The 24,465-nt window shown below is 43.4% G+C and overlaps 1 protein-coding gene across 1 annotated transcript in view; it reads right to left on the reverse strand.

The window, feature by feature from the left end:
• DOCK2 (dedicator of cytokinesis 2) overlaps nucleotides 1-24,465 on the reverse strand; it is a 361,300-nt gene that overhangs the window by 284,206 nt on the left and 52,629 nt on the right. The window contains exons 11-22 of the mRNA XM_016160161.2: nucleotides 24,010-24,085; nucleotides 22,990-23,066; nucleotides 22,271-22,396; nucleotides 20,989-21,113; nucleotides 15,893-15,991; nucleotides 14,256-14,328; nucleotides 14,041-14,144; nucleotides 12,081-12,264; nucleotides 11,862-11,959; nucleotides 10,160-10,249; nucleotides 9,013-9,113; nucleotides 8,054-8,188 (exon numbers count right to left, since the gene is read on the reverse strand). Of these exons, the coding sequence (XP_016015647.1) occupies nucleotides 8,054-8,188; nucleotides 9,013-9,113; nucleotides 10,160-10,249; nucleotides 11,862-11,959; nucleotides 12,081-12,264; nucleotides 14,041-14,144; nucleotides 14,256-14,328; nucleotides 15,893-15,991; nucleotides 20,989-21,113; nucleotides 22,271-22,396; nucleotides 22,990-23,066; nucleotides 24,010-24,085 (1,288 nt within the window). The remainder of the gene's footprint in view (nucleotides 1-8,053; nucleotides 8,189-9,012; nucleotides 9,114-10,159; nucleotides 10,250-11,861; nucleotides 11,960-12,080; nucleotides 12,265-14,040; nucleotides 14,145-14,255; nucleotides 14,329-15,892; nucleotides 15,992-20,988; nucleotides 21,114-22,270; nucleotides 22,397-22,989; nucleotides 23,067-24,009; nucleotides 24,086-24,465) is intronic.

Consider the following 24,465-nt stretch of genomic DNA (forward strand, 5'->3'; position numbering starts at 1 on the left):
GCACGAATTTAACATGTAAATGATCGGAAATAAACTGCACCTGATCGCCCTGCTCCCTGATGCTAATTCACCGAAGATTTCCTAATTGTAAAACACCTTGCCTCTGATCAGTTTTCAGTCCTCATGACTTGACTGTAACAGTTGATAATGCTGATATACTCCCTCCTTGATATAAGCCCTTTCCTGGCTCCTAGAATGCCAATCCTTTCTGCTCCTTTTCCTATGACTCTGAGCCTCCTTCCTTGGGGCTCTCCGATTGTCCGTCTCTTCAACATCCTAATCTCCTGGGTTTCATCCTGAGTTTTACAGTATTGCTCACCTTGTGCTACAGCTTCAAATGTCTCTTTGGATCTATTTCTACCAAAACTATATCAGCATTCTCACTCCCCTGAAGTACAGATCTGCATCTAACTGCTTGTGGACATTTCCATCTGGCTATGCCAACAAACACCTCAAACTTAACATGCCCCACATCAAACACCTTCCTATCCTCCCTCAAACCTGCTCCTCCATGCACTTGTCACGCTGATGAGCAATGCCTTATCAAATGGGTCCCAAAGCTCAGCCTTAGATCAGCCCTGCCCTTTAACTCCATCCCCACATTCAATCAGGTCTGGCAACCCCACCACCTGTAAACTCCTACCTTCATCCTTTCCTTCTCCAGCCCCACTGTGACCACCTGAGCTCCAGGCCTCTTGCCTGGATTATTGCAATAGCTCATTATTGACATTCTGCCTTTCCTACTCTATACCATATTCTACATACTAACCTCACTTCTGCAGTAATCTTTCTAAAACATGAATGTGACCATGTCATTTTCCTGCTTTAGAACTTCAATGGCTCCCCACTGCTCAAAGCAGGGGTTTACAAACTGTTCCTTTGAGAAAAAAATATTTTAAGCATAATTCTCAATAGATGCTTATTTATTTATAAATTATATCTGTGTGCTATTCTAAGTCAAATATTTATAAAGTCTAATTTTTTTCATTTTGGGAGGAAATAAGGACATTTTAATATTTCTATTTGATCCCAATGAATCAGCTTGTACATCCATGGGGTGTTCATTCTGTGCTCTGAGGACGGAGGGCAGCGTCTGTGCCGGTGTCTCCAGCAGGGAGGTCATACTCCTCGGCCTGGCACGCAAGGCATTGCACAGTCTAGCTTCATCCCATCTCTTCAGACACACCGTCCCCTCTCCTCCAAGACCACGGCTTCGCCTCCTGCCCAGTCTTCTCTCCGCAAGCACGCCCTTCACAGTGGGCACAGTCTAGCACAGAGAACCGAGGCTTGGATGTCGGACTCCCCGCCCCCTGCCGATGTCTACATGTGTGGCCTAGAGTTACTTTCTGCACCTCTCTGGGCCTCAATTTCTCCTTCTGTAAAATGAATATAATAATACCTACACTTTACAGAGTCGCTGTAGTAAGTGAGGTAGGAGGGAAGCAATGCAGGGCTGAGTACAAAGGAGAGGCTTATTAAGTGGTACCTAAGAGTAGCAACTGTAATTAGTTCTATTTCATGTGTTGTTCCCTCTACAGATGCTTCTCAACTTACTATGGGGTTACATCTTTATTAAACCATCATAAGTGGAACATATTCTAAGTCGAAAATGCATTTAACACTCCAAACATACATCCCATGGGCAGGCTTCTTAAATGCCTTTCAATGTCTACTTTACAATACCACCTCCTCTGAGAAGTCCTGCCAACCCTCCCGAGGCAGAGTTTGCCATTCGAACCTGTCTGCCCCCAGAAACCATGGGCTAGTCTCCATTGTATCATACCACCGATCATTGCTTATTTCAGGAAACTGGGAGTTGATTCCGGTCTGCATGTCTGTCTTGCCCACTAGATTGCTGCTACTTGAGGAAGTCTTATATTAACCACAGAGTTCTTAATACTTAACAGAGTCCCAAAGCACATAACGGGTGCCCAATAAAGTTTATCAATATTTCCATATGCAAAGGGAAAAGAAGATGATGTAAAAGTGCATATGCGCAATTTCATGTGATAATAATGGCAAATTACTTAACAGTTTAAAAAGTGCCTTCACATGTATTTGTAAGAAACAGCCTGCTAGCTTCCCCTCTGCACTGTAGCGACTGATGAAATAGACAATAAATTAAAGGGAAGTAACTGTTTGACAATATCCCTTTGACGACAGTTTACTCTTCCATCCTGATCTGATGCCAAGTTAATGTTATCATAAAATAATACTATTAACTGTGATTGTGAAGTTTACTGAGTCATTACTGTTATCAAAAAGTGAAATGATATTCGAAACTGAAAACAAAAGCTTACACAGGAATAAATGGCATTAACATGTAAACAAATTACATGCAGGAGAAACAGGAATAGCAATGTGACCAGCATTGCAGACCAGGCTCAGCATAAACAGATGGTTACATTTTAATATTTATTCATATATGAACAATGAAAACAAATCACAGTGGCAAGTACCTTCAAGTTATATTCACATTTGTTTAAAAAGGAAGAGGCTTATGTAGGCCCTCCAACTGCAGGCTACTGTTTGAGCTTTATTCAGACAATCTTGCTGCCTAACATATTCATGACCTAGAGGATAGACTAGTGCGTAATATTTACATAAGAAGAAATTGAACCGGTGGCAGGGTGAAGTGGGGGCTGGGAGGAGGGGAGCAGGGAAGAATAAAGCTAGATACAAAATAAAAAAGGCAAAAGCGAGCATCAGGTCACCCGGTGCTGCAGGCAATTAGAGGAAGGGCAATGATGCCTGGCCTGGTGAAGTGAGGCAGACTGGGGGTTTCCACTGGAGGTATGAACCGTGCTCCTTCGATACCTGTGTTAATGGAGCTGCAGCTCCAGTGCAGGTAAACGGCACCACACAGGCCAGGGCCTGCCTTTGGCTTCCAAGTGAGGGCTCCCGAGCAGGAGGGCGCCTGGAGGTGCTGCTGCTTCCATCGGGATGCTGAGTGCGTTTCTCTTTCCCTGACCAGTGACTCTTCTCCAAGGAGCGTGAGCTCACCTGGGCTAGCCCTACATTAGTTTTTCTTATTCATTCCTTGGGAGGATACCAAGATAAAGTGATGGTTGCCTGGACAGCTTTGCCAAAAAAGCGAGGACGCCTTTCCTGACAAGTCCTGCTCCAAGTCATCATTTTCTTTAGTGAAATCCTACTGTGCTCAAGGATGACAGCACCTAAAGTCATGCGGCTTTGTGCCTCTCAGCAGCCCCGACAGCACCCAGCAAGTCGACCCTTCTGGTCTGAGCTGCTCTCTCTCGGGACGGCCCCTCCTCTCGGCCCACCGTACTTCAGACCTGCAGGGCCTGAAAAATGTTCTATTCTTAAATTCACTTAGTCGGTTGAGGTAGAATGTGAGACCTCACTCTGTAGATTCTCAGCTGTGTGACCTTCGAGCTTGAATCTAAGCCTCGGCTTATCTGTGGTGGGGGACAGAAGCGGGGTCCCATTGCACATGGAATGAGTGCCAACGACGCACCAGGTGCTATTCTCTGTGCTTGGGATACAGCACGAAACAAAGACTCCTGTCCTCCTGGAGCTGACATTCTAGCAAGGAGAGGGCAGTAAACAAAAGCATAACTAATTATTAAATAGTACGTTCACGTGATTAGATCTACGGGGAGGAAAAACAGACAAAAAGCAGAGTGAAAGGGGGAATCAGAAGTGCTGGGGACAGGGGTTGTGACTGTAAGTAGGGTAGTAAGAGAGACATTTGAGCAAAGATGTTACAGAGGTGAGGGCATGAGCAAGCACATATCTGGGAAGGGTGCAAAGGCCCTGAGTCAGGCGTCCGAGCCACAGCAAGGGGGCCTGCGTGGCCGGCACAGAGCGAGTGAGGAGCAGGAGAAGATGAAGTCAAGACGTGAAGTCCTGCGCAGGGTTTTTGGGAAGACTGATGGAGATAGCAAATGAAATGCCTTAACTGATGACAATAACAGGGGCACTTGCCATGTGACAGGCACTGGGGTAAGTGCCTGACACCAATCAGCTCATTTTGTCTGCACGAGAACTCTGCAAGGATTTTTACATACATGCCTGTTTTACATATAAGAAAACTGAGCTTTAGGCAGACTAAATAATTTTCTCATGGTCATAAATATTGGTATATGGTAGTGGTAGGATTCAAACGTAGAATTCGAACTCCAGTAGCCTAGAGCTGACTGTCTCTCAGAAGCAAAGGGAATCGGCACGAGCGCGGTGACGGAGGAATTTGTGGATGGCAGAACAGCCCCAGGAGACTGGGATCACACGGCGAAGGAGGAGGAAGCAAGAACTAAATAAGCAGATCTGTAACGGAGCAGAAGACGTGATGCAAAAGAAAAGATGGGCAGAGCAAGACGGGAACGGAGAGCTGGGTCAAGGCTGCTTGGGCCGAAGGGGCCTGACCACACACACAAGGGAAGTGAAAGCAGCCGACATCAGCAGGGCCGCCCCGTGGGCAAGCAACAGACCAATGTGAATTCACAGGAACACTAAAGTCCCTGTATTATGCTCCTCAAGAAGCACAGACGCCTGGTAAAGATACCCACTCTTAAAAAATAAACAGGAAGAAATGTTTAGGAGAGCATGATCAGTAAGCCAGACATTGGAGGTGAATCGAGATACCGGAACTTCCTTTACTAATTTAAATCAGAATTTTTGAAAAAGAGTACCCTTGCTATCTCTCCTAAGTGAAAACGTGGTAACAGCTATCTGGACTAAGTACCAGATATCACACTGAGAACTTCATTCATGATCTCATTTCATTATCAAAACACTAAGAGCTGGTTTATCCCCATTTATGGATAAGGAAACTGAGGCTCAGAGAGGCTGGGTCACTCGCTAATTTGAGTACTTACAGGGGCAGATAGGTGGCCCCCTCGAAGGTCTGTCCATGTGAACGATGACCAGCACTGAGCCAACAGTGACCATGACTATAACCGTTACCCCCTACTGCCTCCTATATCCTAGCCTGCTGCAACATGAGGATTTGTAAGGAGCACAGACGAACGGCAGCACATCGTACTGCAGCCCTGTGCTCCGGACCTTCTCTTTTAGAGAGTCATCCTTACAGAAGTGCTGCAGGCTCATTTCTATGTGCCTGGCCACTAGGAAGGGAAGCTAGTAAGTGTCCATCATGTGGATCAGGGAAGTACAGGCTGCTTCAGACTCGGAATAATTCCACAGCTCAGAAACCTTGGGGATCAGCTCGGCTGGTCATCTGAGCTTTAGGATAAAAGGTACTGCAAGGAGTTTTGTAAAGAAGCTCAATGCCTAGAAGATAATCATTTCAGCTCTTTCTAAACGTTCTTCGCTATGCTCTGTATCTCCCAGGGGCTCAGTCATCCTAGACAAGCCTAGTAGATATTGGTCATATTTATGTCCACCCAGCATCTTTTGGACATACTTCCTACAATTTAAGAATTTCCAGAATTTGTGAGCCTGCCTCCCTGCAGCAGAAGCTTGAAGATGCTCTACCAGCTTTTGTTGCAGATATGGCCTTAGGCATGTGCCCAGAGGCACCTGCCCCAGACTTTGACCCAGGAGCTAGTGGCACAAGAAGAGGGCACAGGAAAATCACTTTCTTTGGTTTTGTAATAGAAATATAGAATCCTAAATAATTCCAATTCTTGTCAACAACTTCTCTTCCTCCCTTACCTGAATGCATTCTGCATATCGATACAGGAAAATCCCCAGCCTTTAAAAATGTTCGTGTGAAAAAAAAAAAAAAAAGGCAAGGGAACAACTAATGAGAGCTAGATCAGCTGCATTATGCACATGAGGAAAGAGGACAAAGGAATAACAGGAAACAAACACAATACCAGATACAATAAGCCCCAAAAGCAATAATTATATTACAATTTCTACCAGCTGGCTTAGAAATCTCAAAGCACTGAACCTTCTATTTTCTAGTTTCCCAAGTAAAGTGCTCTATGGATGTAGGAAAATAGCTCCATCACTTCCCACAGCCCTCAGGATCCACTGGAGAGCAAACCATTGCTGAAGATTCAAAAATAAACAAGACGTAGGAAACCTACCTTGCCTTAGCATGAGGTCCTAGGCCCTCCTTGCAGGTCGGTCTACATTTAAGTTCATGAGAAAGGAGGATTCAAGATCAGGCCTGCGTAACCTCAGAGACATCTCTTCTCACCAAATGCCTTCTCTTAGCCCTGCCCCAAATGCCCTTTTCCAATAGGCATTTTTTGAGTGTCAATGATGTTTTGTATAGCATACTGGAAATACAGTAAACAATAACAAATCTCCCCACTTCCTGAGAAGCCAAAGTCACTCAGAGTTCCAGCAGCACTTAATTTACACTGAATGAAGAACCAGGGGCTCTGCAAAGTGACATAACTCGAGGCAGAGGAGAAGAAAGTAAATGTACAAATACCCTTTGTTCCAGTAGAGTTAAGAGATGAAGAGAGAGAAGATAAGGAGGGAGGGAGGGAGAAAGGTCAATAAAATAAGTAACCCAAAAGGAAAAACTATGCAGAATATAAGATAAATGGAAAGATATGTTCTTGTAGACCTGAAGATCTCACTTGCAAGAGGAAATAAGATATCTTTCCCTTTGAATCTGAAATTACAATGTTTGAATCCTTGAATTCCTCCAAACTTAACCTTTAGAAAGACCCACAGTTGTCTATTTGGTTTTCAAATAATTGACAAGTATCTATCAAATTTGGAAGAATATTCCTATGACTTTAAGACACAGTCTCTGCCTTGACTGACAAACCAGAGAAATTAAAACAAATATTTCATTTTTAGAATAACTTAAATGACATAAGTTGTGTGAAACAGTTTATGACACTCATCTCTTTCTATTCATCGTCTGAAATCTCACCAAAGGTTTTTGGAGAATCCCAAATGATTACGCATTTCAGAAGCCATTGTAGCCCATCCATGGTCAAGATCAAAATGCTGATTATAAACTTCTACTTTCTTTGGGGAAACCACTCTCCAACTAAACAAGTGTATACCATAAGTGGCTGACCCAGCCCAGGCTCCAGAGGTGCAAATGTGACCACAGCTATATGATCTGCATATTCATGCCTCTGGTCATATTGTTTAAGACCTGAGCACATGACCCAAGATAGTTCTTGGCATAGGATTTTGCTGGAACGACAAGAAACCTAGAGTTCTTAAGCTAGTAGAATATAAACCTGAGTTTATATAAACCTTCCACTTTGGAAAACTTGACTCAGAAGGCAACCAACAAAAGAAAAACAGAGGCAAAATCTAGAGAGATAGACAATATCCAAATGACATTAAGCATCTGGATCCAGCCATGCCTGAGCCCAATATATTGCCTGGATTTTATAATGATATGAAGTATAAAAAAGTCCTATTTCTCCCTAATTCCGTTTGAGTCGAGTGTTCTTCATTCTTATAAGAATCTGGACAATACATTCCCCATATGCTTTTTCTTATTTCCCATCACATACAACCAACCTGATACACATAACCAGTCCCCAGCCTAATTTTGCCTTTACAGTCAGGAATATAAACTGTTCTTGTGTGGGTTTTTTTTTTTTTTTTTTTTTTTTTTGATGCCTCCAGCCCTTTAAAATGGCAGCTAAGCTCTGTGATACTGACCATCAAACATCAAGTCCCTTAGGTACTCTAGCATGTCTGCTTACCTTTTTGGTCACTAAGATCTCAAGGACAGGCAGGTCAACTGCAAATACCAGCTCATCTGTCATGTACCACCTCCAAGAGTCAAATAAACATTAAACTCTCTGAGTTCTGCTCTCTCCACCCCCATGGATTATAGATTCCTGGAGAGTTTTCACCATATTTCAAAGCAAATGAATGAAACACAGAAGAGCCTCAAATCACAAATCATGAAACACAATTCTATAACATGTTAAGATATCTTTCCTCCCCCAACTCTCAAATGAACTTACAGGGAACAATTATTACTTAGTCATAACTCTCTAAGTTAGATTTTTAAGTTGTTTTTTATTGACAGCTGGTGATAATTTTGCATAAGAGTTTCTCAATGGTATAAATACTGTTGTATCCCAGAGTAATTTCAGAGCTAATCAATCACTCTTACATAACAAGTACTCACTGTGAAAATAATGTCCTCGACCGCACAATGAACTTGAACACATATTCCAAAGCCTTTAGAGTTCTTAGGATCGGCTCACACTGCTCCCCTCTGCTGGAGGTATCCAAGTAAGTCTTCAGCACCGTCATCAATTTCCTGAATAAGAGATTATATTTTCAAAATACATCTCTTCCCAACTCTCAGCATGGCAATTAGTTTGCTCAGTAAATTATAAGGCATTCAATCAAAGGTTAAAGGTGGTAGTATAGCCAAGCTCACTCACTCATTTACAACCATAAAAATAACTCTGCTTAAAAATTATATTTAACACAGGGAATAAGTATTTCCTGCCTGTAAAAAGTCAACAAAAAAAAAAACCTAGCAAGTAAAAAAAATCTTTTGACCAGAAAAACTGGTAGCAATCAGAATACGAGTGGGAATAATTGCAGCGATGTCTTTTTCAGCTTTTTCTTCCTACATAAAATGTTCTTGTAATATCATAGGACTCCCTTGCTCAGAAACTGTCATGTTTCTTTGTTACCAGCAAGGCAGGCTTCACACTATTTGACTTACCTTTCAAGGTCCGTTCACAAACTGGCCTCTATCCAAATTTCCAGCATCATCTCTTATCTCTAACTCTCAGTTTCCTAAGCCCAAGCTATACAGAGCTACTTGGCATATGCACGTTCTTCTCTCTAGCCTTTGAATCCAGTGTTTATCACAAGTAGCTGCTCAACAAATGATAGCTGACTGACTGACTGAATAAATGAATGAATGAACAATTTCAGGTACTTCTGCCACCACAAAGCATCCCCAACTATGGGTTTGCATATTTTTATTTAATTCGAATAACCCAGGCACAGATTGAGTTTCATCAGCAAAGGGAGAACTCACACAGGGTAGTGACAAAAGGAAAATACTCAAGTTCCTCGTGCTCTAGGCATCTAGCCAGGGCAAGTAGGGGATGCACAGTTACTTACTTGTAAGCTAAGGTAGCACTGAAATGCTGTTGAATGTAAGCCTCCAGAACAGTGTTGAAATGCTGGAATTTTCGGTCAGCAATGAGTCCTATTATGTAGATCTGAGGAAAAGGCAAGGAATCAGTGTTTTCAGGGCAAGCCCGGGGCAGGACCATATTCATAGGGCATAACTGAACCCCTATCAAATTTTTTCACCCAGGAATTAGCTCACTAATATATCTTTAGTCATTTTCATTAAGGTAGAGTATCTCCTAAAAAGTGTTTTATGAAGTTCACTACTGGACATTATAAGATAAAAAGGTTTCAGTCAGATGAGTTCGAGAAATCTCAGGTTACCATTGTTAGACTGCCTTCTTTACTGCAGGACTTATCAGAGCCTTTCACATACCTATGTGCACCATGACTCTCAGAGACACCATGCAATGTTCAGCACTTCCCAACATTATTTAATCAAAGGCCCTTTCTTCAGGAAGCATCCTTCCTTAGGACTAGATTTCCAGATCTTCTTAAGAAGTACTTGGCTAAGTCACAATTGCCTTCAAGTAACCACCTTAAAAATGTAAATGTCACTGACTTGAGGGGTTAACATATTAACACTTTATTGATCACTGAATCCTAATGCAGACATTTCTTTTGTTTGTTTTGACATGACACTGAGAAAATGTGAGTTTGGACATAGAGAGGAGGAAGTGACTGCTGGGAACATGGAAAGAGGAAAGAGGAAAGATCTGGATTGTACCACCATCAAAGGTTTTGGGTAGGAAAGAGGAGTGTTAATGCCTCTGATGAGTTGGAGAATATGAGCAAGAAGAAGGTAAAGGAGAGTGTGGGTACATTTGGGGTCCTTCACAAACTGGCCAAGCTCCCGGCTTTCACAGAAAGCTGAAGCAATCATTCATAGTATCCAGTTTCATGTACTTTTGACCAGTGCCAATCTGACATCAACACTTAAAATTCCCACCCTGCCCGTGCATTCAAATGAACTCAAAACAAATAAAAGGAAACAGCAGCTCATTCCCTGGTCTGGTTGCCTAGTGTTACAATTCCTCCAAACGATTCATGAAAAGGGCCATGAGTTCTCAGTGTTCTCTCAGTGAGACACACATTAATGTCTAATGTCACTAAACACCTGTTCCCTCTCTCTTACCAAAGCATCAAAGACGAGGATGTCGTACTCATTACTTTGAGAATGTTCCATCATGATGTTGAAGAGGGCGTCCAGAGTATCCTGTAGAAACTGGGAAAAATAATAAACATCACATTAAGAAAGAGTACAGGTGACCCAGAAATCCACTCCTCAGTGTATGTCCAAGAGAATGAGAGTGCACGCCCACCACATGCATGATCGAGGGGTTCAGGGAGTTTTATCCACAAGAACCAGAACTTGGAGCACCCAACTGTCAATCAGTAGCACAGTGGATGAATATATGGTGATGTTTTCACACTGCAGAAAAATCCACAGCAAAAACAAGAGCAAACTATTCTACATGGAATGACAGGGACGGCTCTCATGAGCCCTGTGTACAGCAAGTAAGACACAAAAATGTGCATTCTTTATTATTCTATTTTTACAAGATTCAAGAATAGGTGAACCCGATCAATGATAATGGTAGTGGGTTTACTGGTTTCTTCTAATGGGTTATCGACTAAGAAGGGTATGAGGGAACCTACTGTATGCTAAAAATGTTCTGTATCTTGATCTAAGTAGTGGGTACGTGGGTGTGTACATGTGTAAAAATATATTGAGCTGAATTTTTAAGATAAATGCTTGGTACATATTTTACTCTATGTGTACTATGTGTATTATATATTAATAACAAACTTAAAAAAAGAAGAAGAGTGCAAAAAAGAGACAATGGAATTCACTTCCAGGCGATTTCTCTAAATTGACCAAAGGTGACAGACCTTATTAAAGAATGTCTGGAAAACTGCCCTGCCATTGCTGAACCAGGTAAGTGGTTCAATAGTGCACATTTAAAGCACTGATCTGGGAATTTAACTATGGTTTCTCCATGTATGGGCAATTAACTAAAATGTGATACCTCTTTCTCCTAAGGCATCGGTCAATATTTCCTATAGTCCCTCGAAATACAGAGCTACCATATAAAGATGTTTAATCTCCGAATTTCTAGCTGTCTCAACTTTCTGATGGAAATAGGATCACCAGGAGGGTCGCATTAATTAGATCTGAACTTCAGACACTATATTCTCCACCACCACGTGGACATTACATTTGACATTTGCATTGTTTTCTGTTTGTTCACTTAAATTGTGAGCCTTGATGTCTTTTCCTTTCTCATGTTTAATCATAATAGTCTCTAAGAAGCAGAAACCAAGAATACTTTATTTCTAATAGCAACATGTAGATAGTACTAAGAGATATACTACTATAGCAGTTCATAACAATAAAAATAACAGTTACCTTTAATGAACTTTGTATATTTTGTATGTTTTACTCCAGTTATTGTACACTATGTATAACAAACTGTGCTGAGTCATTTTTAAGTATTATCACCTTGAATGTTTACAACCCTGTGAAAATGTTATACTCATAATATTATCACTTTAAGTTGGCCAGTGGATGAGCTGGAATTTACACACATATTAATCTCTTTCCAAACACTGGGCATAACCATACTTTTCTGCCAATCAATATTCATCATCATTGAACCAAGTCACTCCCAAGATTTCCCAGTAACGATTTCTCATGGCAACTTGGATACTGTGCCTCGCGGTCAGAGAAAGAGTCGTCCCGTCTCCTTCGACACTTCACCTCCACCCTGTCACCACTCATACTTCGAAGTTCTCTTACTAGTGGATGAACACAAACTAGATGAAGCCTCACTGACCTTCACCACTTCCTCTCCATCCACGATCTTCAATTTCTCTAAGTTCTCCTGCAGCAGTTGAGGCTTCATACGCCACTTCAGCAAACCCAGCAAGCCCACTGAAACACAGCACAGACGAGCAGAATGACTACACCTGGCTCAAACTGCCCCCACCGGGACCTCCTAGGGTTCGTGCATGCATGCACACCCCAAACACACGACCTTCGATGGTTCCATTACCGTTTTGGGTGAGCTTTGTGGAGCACACCAGGGTAGAAATGGAGAACACATCCCGGGAGCTGACAGAGAGCCCCCCGACACTGCTGGAGCTCCGACTCAGGGTAGACCCCTTGTTTTCCACATGGTGTCGGTAGGAAGGGAGAGTCAAGTAAGCACTGGCATCCTCCATCTTCTTGCTGTCCCCCTGGAAACAACATGTCGGTTACTTCCCTGAGCCAAGGGTGTGCACCCAGAGCTACGCAGAGCTTGCCATGGCCAGACTACACATTGTGAGGCAGGGAGGGTCGGAATAGGGAAGAATGTCATCAGAGAAGCAACAGACGCCAGCTGGTAAGGCAGGGCTGTTTTCTCACAAAATACTCAAGAACCTGAGGTTACATTAATGGGAAGGGGTTGATTGACCAGTTGAAGGTTCTGTGGTCTACATTAGTGGGAAAAGGAAATCGAGGATTCCTAACTGGAATATTTTAATTCATCCTAAAGTATTTGAGATCTTAATACACATGCGCACCAGCAAGATAAGAGATCAGCTTAAAGAAGTTAACAGCAAAGGCACTGGAGTCTGAAAGCCCTGGGACTGAGACCCTTTTCATTCACAAGCCTATGCCATCTTTGATACCTTCCTTGGTCTCTCTGTGTCTCATTTTTCTCATGATTAAACTAAGGGTTAATCATATTTCCTACTTCCTAGAATGTTTGAACAGACTAAATGGCATACTGCACAGAGAACACATAATGCACAGTGATACACACATAAGTCCCTTGGTTTAATGAATGGCCAGAGATAGGCATTAGAGGACTTCATATTTATTTAGCCCTTACTCTGGACCAGGTGTTATACTGTGTGCTTTAAATGCTTTAATTCATTTCACTTAATCCTCAAAACAATTGTTACTGTTGCGGATACTGTTATCCTGAATTTACAGATGAGAAACCTGAGTCTAAATGAAGGTGAGTGCATTGAAAACTGATTGCAGAGGGGCCTTTACCCCCAATGAGTTCGCAGTCTATTGGGGAAGAATGGCTTTTAAGCCAAAAACTGCCTTCACGTGTAATGACTGCCTTCACATGTAATAAATGACAAAACAGAAGCTGTATATAATAAAGGGAAGGGAGTTTCTGGAACAGAGAGACTCAGAGAAGAGTACCATGTGAGGAGGTCCTGATGAGGCTGTTTGCCATGCAGATCACAGAAGAAAGAGCAGTTTCAGCCTCCAAGGTTGATAAAGCCAAGGGCAAGTGTTTGATCCTTGTGCTGACCACACAGCTTTGCACTGTTTTGCAGCCACATGCTTCCCCTCCAGCCAGGTGCTAGCAGAGGCATTCTGCTCTCATGAGAGGGGTGTGGGAAAGCATGCAGTAAGATCAAGGCAAACACTTCCTACTTCTTGAAAACAGTCCAAGTCTCATGATGCAAAAATAATGATGGCTGACATCTCTACCCTCTATACATGGCCCTTTCACATCGGTCATCTCATTGGCTTGTCATAAATATTATCATCAACACTTGAGAAAAAAGAAACTGAGACTCAGAAAGACATGCAAGAGAGTCCAGATTTAGTCAGCAGCAAAATTAGGACCCTAAATCCCATTATTTTTTCCATCAGTTGCAGTGAAGCATCTCTCAACTATTTCGTGCTGGTCCACACATCCCACAGAGGTCCTTTCGGAGCCAGCAGCTCTTTCTGTTTGTAATAATCGTCTCTTCCACTTACCGAGTGCTCCATGTACCCACCATTGTTGTGTGTACGTATCATGTAATCCTTACAATTGTCTACCAAGGGCTCACAGATGAGGAAACAAAGGCCCAGAGGAGTTAAGGTTTTGTACAAGGCCGCACGGCTAGTAAGCCCTGGTGTGTGTGATTCTGGGGTACCTGCTGTTAACCACTAAGCCGTCCTGCCATCTCCCCGTGACCGCCTGCAACTCCCACATCGCGGTTAGTTCCGACTCATAGTACCTTTAGGACAACCAAGTCATGGCATCCATCGTGCAGAGTGGTCCCATCTTCCTTCATCAACTTCACATAGGACATGGCGAAGTTCTTTTCTCCTTTATCTTTAGCTGGAAATAACATTGTGGGGTCAGGAGAGAAAATGACACATGGGCCACCCAGCTACCCCTTTCCTCGCACCTTAGAGGAACTGCAGAGATGCCATTTGGTTGGGTACTCACATTCCAGGGATGACCGATGTCGAAACATGAATCGCAGATGGATCCTCTGCATGTCTTCAATAGGGACAGCCACCTCCACAGGTAGAAACCAGAGCTCAGGAGACCATGAGTTACAGGGCCCTCCCCACATCCTCCACTCCCCAAAAGGCAGCCTGGCCATTTAACTGAGAGTGCTGCATGCTGATTTATTACCCACCCATCAAGCCTGATGAACTGTAAATAAGTTACATAAGAACTAGCTATGAAGAGAAAACGAAGTACCAAATGTAATCCATTTGGCAAACTGCAACCCCAGCCAACGAAGAGAGATCTATAAATTGCAGTGAGGAAAAATGAATCTCCCCAAATTGATATAAAAGTCACATAACTTTAGCACAGGATTTGATGCGCTGCGAACTGCACAATTCACATTTTCCTTACACCCTCCAGAAGTTTTGGCAATTGCAGTGGGACTTAGCAATTAACAATGGTCATTAGGGGGTATGCTTAAGGATTCTCATTTATGAAAATTAATAAAAATGCTTGGGTCCAATAATATTTGAGTAAATCCTAGGGCTCATTACCATCCTTGTTTAGACAGACATCCAAGGACAGAGTCAGGATAATCACTCCTCAGCACCCCAATTTCACTGTCCAGTGGTAGCCTGCTGCACCCTTGAGTGAGTTGCTTTGGCGCTCTGGACCGCCCCCTCCCATGGTCTACGGTTCTCTCTGTAGTGAGCAATTCAGGCCAAAGCAGAGAAGGTTAGCCGCCTGTGAGGAAACCACTTTGATTTTTAAAACAGACAAGTTTACACTGTACTGGCGACTATTAAAATCCCAACAGATGCATACTGTGGGGTCCTTCCTGCTCCAGAAAAGGAAATTTGAGCCTGAAGAGGTCCACATTTGTGTGTTTCACACAGAACGATTCATTCTCTCCCCGTGCACTAAATGGTCACTGCAAGCTATAATCATGTGAGGCACTGGCCATGCTGATGGGAGTCCCCAAAATTCAAAGAGCTCGTGGTCCACATGGGGCAACACATGATCACACCTACTGGGGGACAGGCCTAGCAAAGAGTATAACTGGGGTGAGAGAGAGCACAGAGACGAGGTCTGAATAACTATCTCTGAAAAAGAAGTTAAGTGAACATCTTGAGTTTGGGTTCAGCGTAAAGGGTAAGTAAAGCCTGCTACTAATTACAAGGGAGAGGCATTTGAAGCTGTGATCAAGCTTCGCTGTTCACTGAATTAATTCCAAACTCTTCTTCCAATGCATAATATTCCCTTCTGCTCAGTGGGATGATCTGGTAATGCAAATATCTGTGATTAATGCCACTTCATTTGAGGCACCCTCCCAATAGGGTATCTTTGAGGTATTACGTAACTTTTTATAGCCTCGCATTTGCTCACGAGCTGTCACTCCTCACTGCTGAGAAGAATGACAAACTTAATGGGCTGGGTACCATCCACAAGAGGACCATCTGTCAATTCCATGGTGGCTAGGTCCTAGAGCAGTGAAGGGTGATCAAGAGAACCAGGGAGCTGCCGATGTCCGACTGGACACACGCTGGGGTATTGTTTCAGATCTAAGGGAGGTGCCTCAGAGACCCCAGATACATGTTTGTTGCTATTATTATTGTTATTATTATTACCTTGACTGTTTCCATCCATCGTGGCTGTTTGACTTGATAGTACACAACAGACCGATATTCATTCATGGGCTTGTCCCCTGCTCCCACACAAATTGCGTTCTGACTCAAGAAAAACAAAGAGAGAAAACACTGCAGAATTGCCAATTTCTGTGCTCAGGCAAGTTTAGTCCTAGAACCAAGGCTGACCTGAGGGCCCAGGGGAAACCCAGCCTTCCCCAACCCCTCTGCCAGGAACCCATCATTGCCCTTTACATCGCAGATTCAGGCATGAATGTCTCCTGCCCTGAGAGTGACAGCTGCTTAACCACAGAAATTCTATTACTTGCATTCTGGAAACCACTGGAGTGCGCCAGGCGCTGATGTGGCTTCCTTATTATAAATGGTAACGAGTCCTGGAGTTATTGCACGCTGCCAGTCTTATTAATCCTATTTATTTCCTAAATCTGAATGTGCACAAAGTTTACAAACAGGCTCAGATCAGTCAAGCAGCTTGTTCTGATGGATTTCTGATGCTAACACACCAAAGTGCCAGCGGATGCTGGGAAAGGGGAGGAAGGAGCTCGGGCTTCAGACACACTGGCAGAGGAGCCAGAGGAAGTCCACAGTTCCCAAGTATTTTCTAGGTGTCAGGACTGTGCTCAGCTCTGAGACATGGGCATGAGTCAGATATTAAACCTGACGTGAGGGTTCACAGCTTAGTGGAGAGTTCATTAGATAAGCAGACAAATCACTAGGCAATGCAATGTGATGACAGATATATGCATTTTCTACTATGGGCACAGAGAGGGGACACTTAAATTTAGGTTGAGGACTCAGGGAAGATTCTTGGAGGCAATGACAGCTGAGGGTCTTAAAGAAGATTCCCAATAGGTATGTGAGAAGAACCTTCTGAGCAGAGCAAGCACAGAGCAAGCATACCTGTATAGGATATTTATTCTCTGCCATAAAAATCACCTTCCAAGTAACATGGAAATACCTTCTAATAGAGGATGCTAGCCCCTAATTCTCTCTGTTCATTCCAGCTGTTTGGCCTCCAAAAAAGATCTTAGCTAGGATTACCCAGAAGGGGCCCAAGTGTGGTTTTTATACAAGACCAGCAGATTTTTACCTCAAATCTATTGTGGGGGGGGGGGGTATTAGTATGGTGATAGTATATTAGTATGGGGATATAAGGATTGGTTTTGGAGCTCCAAGATCCCGTATTGCAAAAATGTATGCTTCTGGGCATTTTTATGATGAGAGAGTCCATGCCTCTCACCAGACTCCATTATTCTCCAGTGGATTCTTGGTCCACTCCCATCTGGTTGAATGACCAAAGCGGGACACATGAAAGCACTCTGGGACCCCTGGCGAACCAAGCTAACCCATGGGAAGGAGAACTCCTTCCTCTCTTACTGAAAAACTCCCTCTTCACTTCTGAGCTTTACGGAAAGAATGAGCTCAGTTTAACATTCGCTGATGGTACTTGCAGCTAAATTGAACCCATTTGATATTAAGGTTAAAATATCCTTTTAGAACTTATCTTTTTTAAAAAAAGTAAACTGGAAATGAGGAAAAACATGCAACTCTCCTGGTTTTTACTGGGATGAAGACTTTCAGAAATTCTTGAGGCAGTGAACTAAAAACGCTTCCAAGTTTTTTCTAATCATTCTTGGTATGCCTCGTGTCTAGCATTATGTTAACCCTTTATACACACTACCTACCTGACTTAATTCAATCCTCATAACCACCTCTAATGATTACCGTCATTATCACCACTTCACAGCTGAGTAAACTGAGGCTCTGAAAAGTTTAGTCACTCGCCCCAAAAGTAGCAGATCTGTAACTACATCTCAGACTCTCTATGCTTTGTCCAGTGTTCCTTCTAGAACAACCTAGATGTCTTCCAGCCTCCCAAGATTTATATCTAGTGACATTTATGGGCTTAGAGTTTCTGTAGCTCCAGAGAATCCCATCTAGTGTATAAAATCTGAAAATACACATCTGTCTCTGAAAGTAAAATTGCTGTATGGCAGACAACTGAATCTCACAAAACTGTCCTGATGATAAAAATTTTTGATTGCCTAAGGCTGGAGAAAAAAATCTCAGTATTATTCTGAGAAAGGTCTAAGACCCTCAACACTTCAGAGATAAACTGAACGCTGCCAAGTATGTTGAGAGCATCGGGACCAGAAACCGAGCCAAGTTTTAGGGAAAATATAGATCTGTATCTGACCCCAGTATGCCTATTCAATCATTTTCCCCATTGCCCACCTCCTTGGACCCCAATTTACAGTAGGAGCTCCTGGATGGCTTCTGGTCACCTGGGAGCAGGAATCTGGAAGCCTGGAGGCTTTGCTGACTTGGCCTTGGCAAACACACTCCATCAAGAAGAAAGTTAGGCTCCTAACACAGGCCCTGTTTACCTCGAAGGAATTATCTGAGGAACAAACAACGCCATGGGTGTGGATGCACTTTGAGAGCCAGAGAGTGTTCTACGCCTACAGGGCCGCATGATGGGGACTGCCGATCAGCAACCACAAGGCTCCCACCTGGAATCAGGCCTGCAGACAACTATACCTCTCTAGTAAAGATAGTTAACCTAACTGTAATGAGCACCTATTATGCAAATGAATTCATTTGATATTCACAAGATTAAGGTGCCACTGCTGGTCTTATTTTCAGACACAGAACCTTAGGCATAGAAAGATTATGTTACTTGCTCAAGGTCATTCTGCTAATCCAGACTAAGCTGGACTTTGAACGTAGCTGCCTGGCCCCAGAAGTCATGGTCTTAACCACTATACCACACTGTTTCCCATGTCCTGCCTCCATCCCCTTAGGCTAGCTGGTCTCAGAAGAGCAGAGATTGCTCAGCCGGGCATCTTAGCCTTTTCGCTTCTCTTTAAACTTGTGTCAGACATCCACATTGCTCGTCTGACCCCTTTGACTCCTGCCCAGGGCTCCACCCTGCAGTTGGTCTGCCTTCTCTGACTGTTCCCCTCCTTCTAGTTACCAAGTATTTACTGTGTACCAGGTACCTAAGACCTAGCGTTTTGTTTAACCTGCAACCTCATGAGGAAGAGGAGGAAGAGATTATTGTTCCTCTTCTATAGACAAACTTGCCCAAGATCACACAGCTAATAGGAGAAGAGGCTGGGATCTGAACCCTGTTTGATCCCAGAGGGAAATATCTCTGCTATGGCCCCTCCTGAGCAAGGTCGTTCAGAACCCCAAGTGAGTGCAGGAAAAGTGTAACCTATGCCGTCCTCTGGTCCACGTGGGCAGTGTGCATCTCAGCAGGTGGAGGAATCAGTGTCCCTAAAGGGGACTGTTCCCACAGGAGCCCACAGCATCAAACAGAAGTGTTGGAGTGTGCTGTCTGACATTTAATTAGGAAGCAATATTTATTTCTACAAAGAGAAAGAAAAGCCTCCCACAGGCTTCCTTAGCAATTTTCGATAGTCAGTCAACTGAACTCCCCCATGACTTCCCTAACAGATGAAACTGCAAATTATTTTACCTCTTCATTTCAGCCCTCAGCATACCTGCTTATATATTCATCTGTGATAAATGCATCTGTCTAGCCTGGTTGGGTGTGACTCAAAAAGGTAGCCGAAGTGGAAGTAAAAAGGATTCAGAAACAAGAACTGTCCCTTCTAGTTTGTCCTCTGGAACACTGAAGGGAAGCATATCAGAGTTTCAAAAACTGATGCTGAGGTTTAAAAGTTTTCCAATAGGTAGTTGGATAAAAATAACTTTAAAGCAACAGTCTATATGTTCATGAAATACAATTTCCCTTTCAGATAAAAAACATCTATTCTTTCTCTATGCACCTTTGAGCGAAGTATCTCTCATTTATTTTTCAGAAGTTTCAGAATCTAATAAAAAGAGGAGGAGTGAAATCCTTGGATTTGCTCAACTAGATGTGAATTAATGGGGCCAGTCTTTACGAACAAAAAGGTAATTGCAGGGATTTCTTTAGATTAAAAAAAGATTATGTATCTTCCCAGAATTTAACAGAATTGGTTATTAGCCTCATTTTTAAAATAAGAAATAAACTGCATAATTTTTTAAATGTATAGGCATAACAGTAAAGTGTATAAGAGGGCCAGAAACCTAAACTCAACCCCACCCTCTGCCATATACTAACCTTGGGAAAGTTGTTTCACTTGACAGAGGTTTAGTTTCCCCCTCAGTAAAGACAGGGATAACAGTAACTCATCATACTTATCCTGGTGCCTGGCACATTGTAATTCCTCTATTAACACTAGTCATTCTTAGGCAGAGCAAAGCCTGCGTGAGCTCCAGGCCCCAAGGCTAGAGCAGATGACTTGTTGATACTCACGCCCCCACCCTACTGAGCTATCTGATTACCTACTGTGGCCTAAGAAGAATATCTGCCCACACTAAAGCTTCTGCTGAGAGTGATTTTATTTTCAGCTAAGTATTCTGAAAAGAGAAATTGAGAGGCAAAACACTCCCACACACTGGCCACAACTGCTGACAACCTTAAAGGAAATATAAGTAAATAAATGTAAACACACATGACAAATATTGTACAGGACATATGCTGTATAAATATTTATAGCAATGTGCTTTGCATTCTTAAATACACTCTGCCAGGCCTCTGGAGACCAATTTATGAATAAGGCTTTCCACCAGAATTTCAGGCTGAGCGCTGGGGAGTCAGAGTTAGTATTGGGAATGTCTGTTTTGAGGACATCCTGAGTCTCCACCAGCCCAAGGCTCTGTATTGATCCTTTTTCTTACCATGAATTTTGCCTGAAAAAAAAAACAGCTCAGGCTTCAATGAGAACCACCTTTTAACTATAAAAAGCTAACCTATAAGGTGAGCCAAACCAAAAAAAAAGAAGAAGAAGAAGAAGAAAGGAACAGATGTTGAAAAACTGCTTTGGTATAAAGAAATAACAACAAGAGGTCTTATGATGGGCTCTTGTGCTAACCAAGCTCTAAAGGTGCAGAGCACGTTGCTCGACACCATCCGGAAGGCAGTGGCGTTTAGAAAGCAAAATGGCGAGTAGGGAGAGCAAGCCCTCACGAGCAGAGGCGCCCGAGGGGGCCTCATCACCTAGAGCAACGGCAGGGCTCCTTACAGACAACGTTTTGCCATCCTCCGTGCACACACACATGATCACTTCCACGTTCCTCTGCGTGGTCTTGTTGTACTTGTCGAAGTCGCCTTGTAGCAGAGTGATGTAGATGTCATTCCTCACGTCCCCTGAGGCAGAGGGAGAGAGAGACAGGAGTTGGAGTCGATGCAGGAAGAGAGACGCTGACTAGAGGGCAAGGAGAGTGCGGGAGGGAGTGAAAGTGGCCCACCTTGATGTCTGTTAATAAAATTATAGTCAGAACTGCTTAGAAGAGCACTTCACCTCATCAGGGAGGCTGGAGAAGGAGGTAACAAGGGGATGGAGAAACGCTAAGATATCAGTTGCAGAAGAGGGAGGCAGGATGGCCGAAATTGGCCACGTATGTCTCTCCATTAAAATCATTTAATCTTCATCCTCTAGTGACACCTTCTGGGAAGGCACAGGAAAGCTCCGATCGAACCGATCTTGGCCAATGGATAACAACCATGAACACAAACAGGTCTTCTACTGTGTGGAAGCAGGCAGAGTGACTTTCATGTGTCCAAGGAACTTGGGGTGAGGGAAGAGGTGCAAAAGTGTCTTCAAGAATGGGGTCAAGAAGAATTGAAAATCCCATGGGAAATGCACAAAGAATTGATGTCTCAGGGAAAGCAGGAATAAAGAAATTACAATACGGGCCTCCAGTGGGCCACCACACAACTGTAGAAAGAAGGGAGAAATCAGTGAGAGCAGTTGTGGACAGAAGTCCAAGACACAGGTTTAAGACAAAAAGGGAAGTTTCAAAAGAGTATTATACACATATAGAAAATGTTAATAGTACTGGTTACTTCTGCAGACAAAGTTTTGAGGGAACTTTTAATGTTTCACTTTGTACCTTTTCAAGCGATTTTAACATTTTATAATGAGCATGGAATCTTTTAGTAATTAAAAAATAGTTTAAAAAATTAATGACGATTTTCTCCCCCAAAGAATGGAATTATTCTATATGCAGCAGAAAGGATGTCCATGATAAATTATTAAGTGATGAAGCTATAAAGTAATAGTATATAAAGCATATAAAGCTTATAAAGTGTGATTCCATTTGTGGGAGAAAAAGTACATGTGTATATTTATATATTTGTGTTTGTTATGTGAATGCAAAGGAGATTTCTGTAGATGCAAATTTGTTTACAGTGATTACCCTCAGGGAGAGTTAGAGAAAGGCAGTAGAAAAAGGAGTTGATTCTTTAAAAAGAAAATGGATCCGACAAGCTGGACCACCTCCCACCCCGGGGCAAGGCCGGACCTGGCATGATGATCTCCGGGAAGCCCAGCTTCCTGGCCACCACTGTGGTCCTGTCAACCAGGTGTGGATAGTCCTTGCGGATCTGAACGATGTCACCCACGAGCATCTTCATGGTCACCCAGAGGCCTGGAAGGGAAGGCTCACCGTGAAGAGCTAACCTCTGCAAGGTGATCTTTCAGTCTCACCCTCCTACCTACCGTCTCTCCCCTAGTCTCTTTCTGAAGGAGACCGCTGGAAGCAGAGACAAACAACTGTAGATGCAGTGACCCGTCCCAGGGAGGAGGGCGGGTGGAAAGCAGAGGGGCTCTGGAACCAGACTCCCTGGGTTGAATCCCACCATTTACTTCTAGCAGTGCGTGCTTCTGTCGAATGATAGCAGCTCTCTAAGCCCAGCCTTTGTAAAGTAGGGTGGATAGCATCTATCTCATAGGACTGTGGAAAGGATGAAATCAAATTAGAAAACATACTAAAGTGCCTAACACAGGAAACAGTTAGAGTCTATCAGTTCCTCTCTTCCTTTGGGCGCTAGGATGTGCCTCCCAGTTTCAAGATACATGGTTTCTATCTCTATAGATCACATGCTTTTATTCTTTTGCAATGGCCTGTCTGGAAGGAAGGCTATGTTTCTCAGGGTTCAGGATTGTGATATGGTTGCTGAAGAATCAAGGGCTTCCCAAGCCAGAGTCAGGCCCAGCCTGCTTTATGCTTTGGCACTGTACCTTGTCCTCCGCTGTCTCCCTTGAAGGCTGTGACTTTGCCAAGCAGGCTGTGTAGGAAGTCATTCTCAGCTGTCACCCTGGAAAGGAAAAGAGCATGAAATGCTCATGTGATGCCCTCAGGGGTCCCTGATTTGCGGTTTCACACGTTCCACAAAGCTGCCCAGCTCCTTCCTCCACACGCTATTGGTGAAAAGCAGCCAGCCTATGACAGCTCAGAGAGCACATATGGCATCAAGAAGCATCTCTCTCCCTTTCGCAAAGCAACGTGGCTCTGAAACTTAGGAATACCAATGAATGCTATCAGTAGGGGCCATTTTTTTATTCCTAGGAAGACTCTTAAAAAGGAAGGAATCCCAAGCCTTCAAAAGGAATATCAACTCGGCAAGGTGGCAAAGGCTTCACTGGTCCTGCTAAGTTCCAGTTACACACTTTAACCAGTCACTGACCTCACTATCTGTTACGAAACACCATTCTCCTTGGCCCTGCCTTGGGGCATCAAAGTAAGGACAATGTCCTCAAACCGAGGGTCCTGCTTTCTCGAAGACAACTTTTTAGAGAAGAGAAAGGACATTCACCTTCCTCAGGACCCTCTTCTCCAGTCATGGACGTTTCTACCCATGAGAACTGGTTAGAATGCCCTTATAAGTTCCTGATATGCTGCTGCTGTTTTCCATCCTACCTGTAATCAATGCATTAATCTTTTATGGATTATCTGTTTCATGCCCCATATAAGTAGAAGCACCATGAAGAAAAGGCTATGTCCACTTTGTTCAGTGCCCAGCCCAGTGCCCAGCCCTCTGCCAGCCTTCAATCCACGTCTGTTGAATAAATAACGCTTGATGAATGAATGGGTGAAAAACTGCCCTGTCACTGAGACCATCATTCTCATGCTGCCTTCCTCTTGGGAGGCCCCACCTGGATATCACCAGCTAAGGAAACGAGTTCACCCCACTTCTGAGCGGTCCTCAGTGAGAAAGGGTGAGGTTTAAGGGACATGGAAAGAAATGGGAAATCACTCACGGGTGAAAAGGAATGAAGTGCTGCTTTTCTTCATCACTCTCTGCTTTCCCCTTGATGATGTCTGTTATATCCATAACTAGAAAAAGAAGAGAAATGAATGACTAGTTTAAGCCCTCCTGCACCCAGGGTAGGATGACAATAGGGTGAGAATGTAAGGCATGGGGTTTGGATGGGGAAAGTCTAAGAAGGCAAGCAAGCCGGTGTCGGGTGATACACAGACCGTGAGTGTTTATAACATGCGGCACCTGGCAAACTCTGGGCAAAGCGGGCGGGGACCGGGGGCGGCAGGCAGCAGGCCACAGAACCATCCAAGACTCCATGGTTTAGCAAGAGTCAAGAGGAAAGAGTCAGAGCAGTGGCTATGGAATTAAGCAATTAAGTATGGATTTGACATACATGTATTGCATGTCTACTGTGCCTACAAAAATATGAGAGCAGTGACTCCCTGTGGGATCT

Source organism: Rousettus aegyptiacus, unplaced genomic scaffold, assembly GCF_014176215.1.
Source record: "Rousettus aegyptiacus isolate mRouAeg1 unplaced genomic scaffold, mRouAeg1.p scaffold_m13_p_7, whole genome shotgun sequence".
In the NCBI taxonomy this organism is placed as follows: domain Eukaryota; kingdom Metazoa; phylum Chordata; class Mammalia; order Chiroptera; family Pteropodidae; genus Rousettus; species Rousettus aegyptiacus.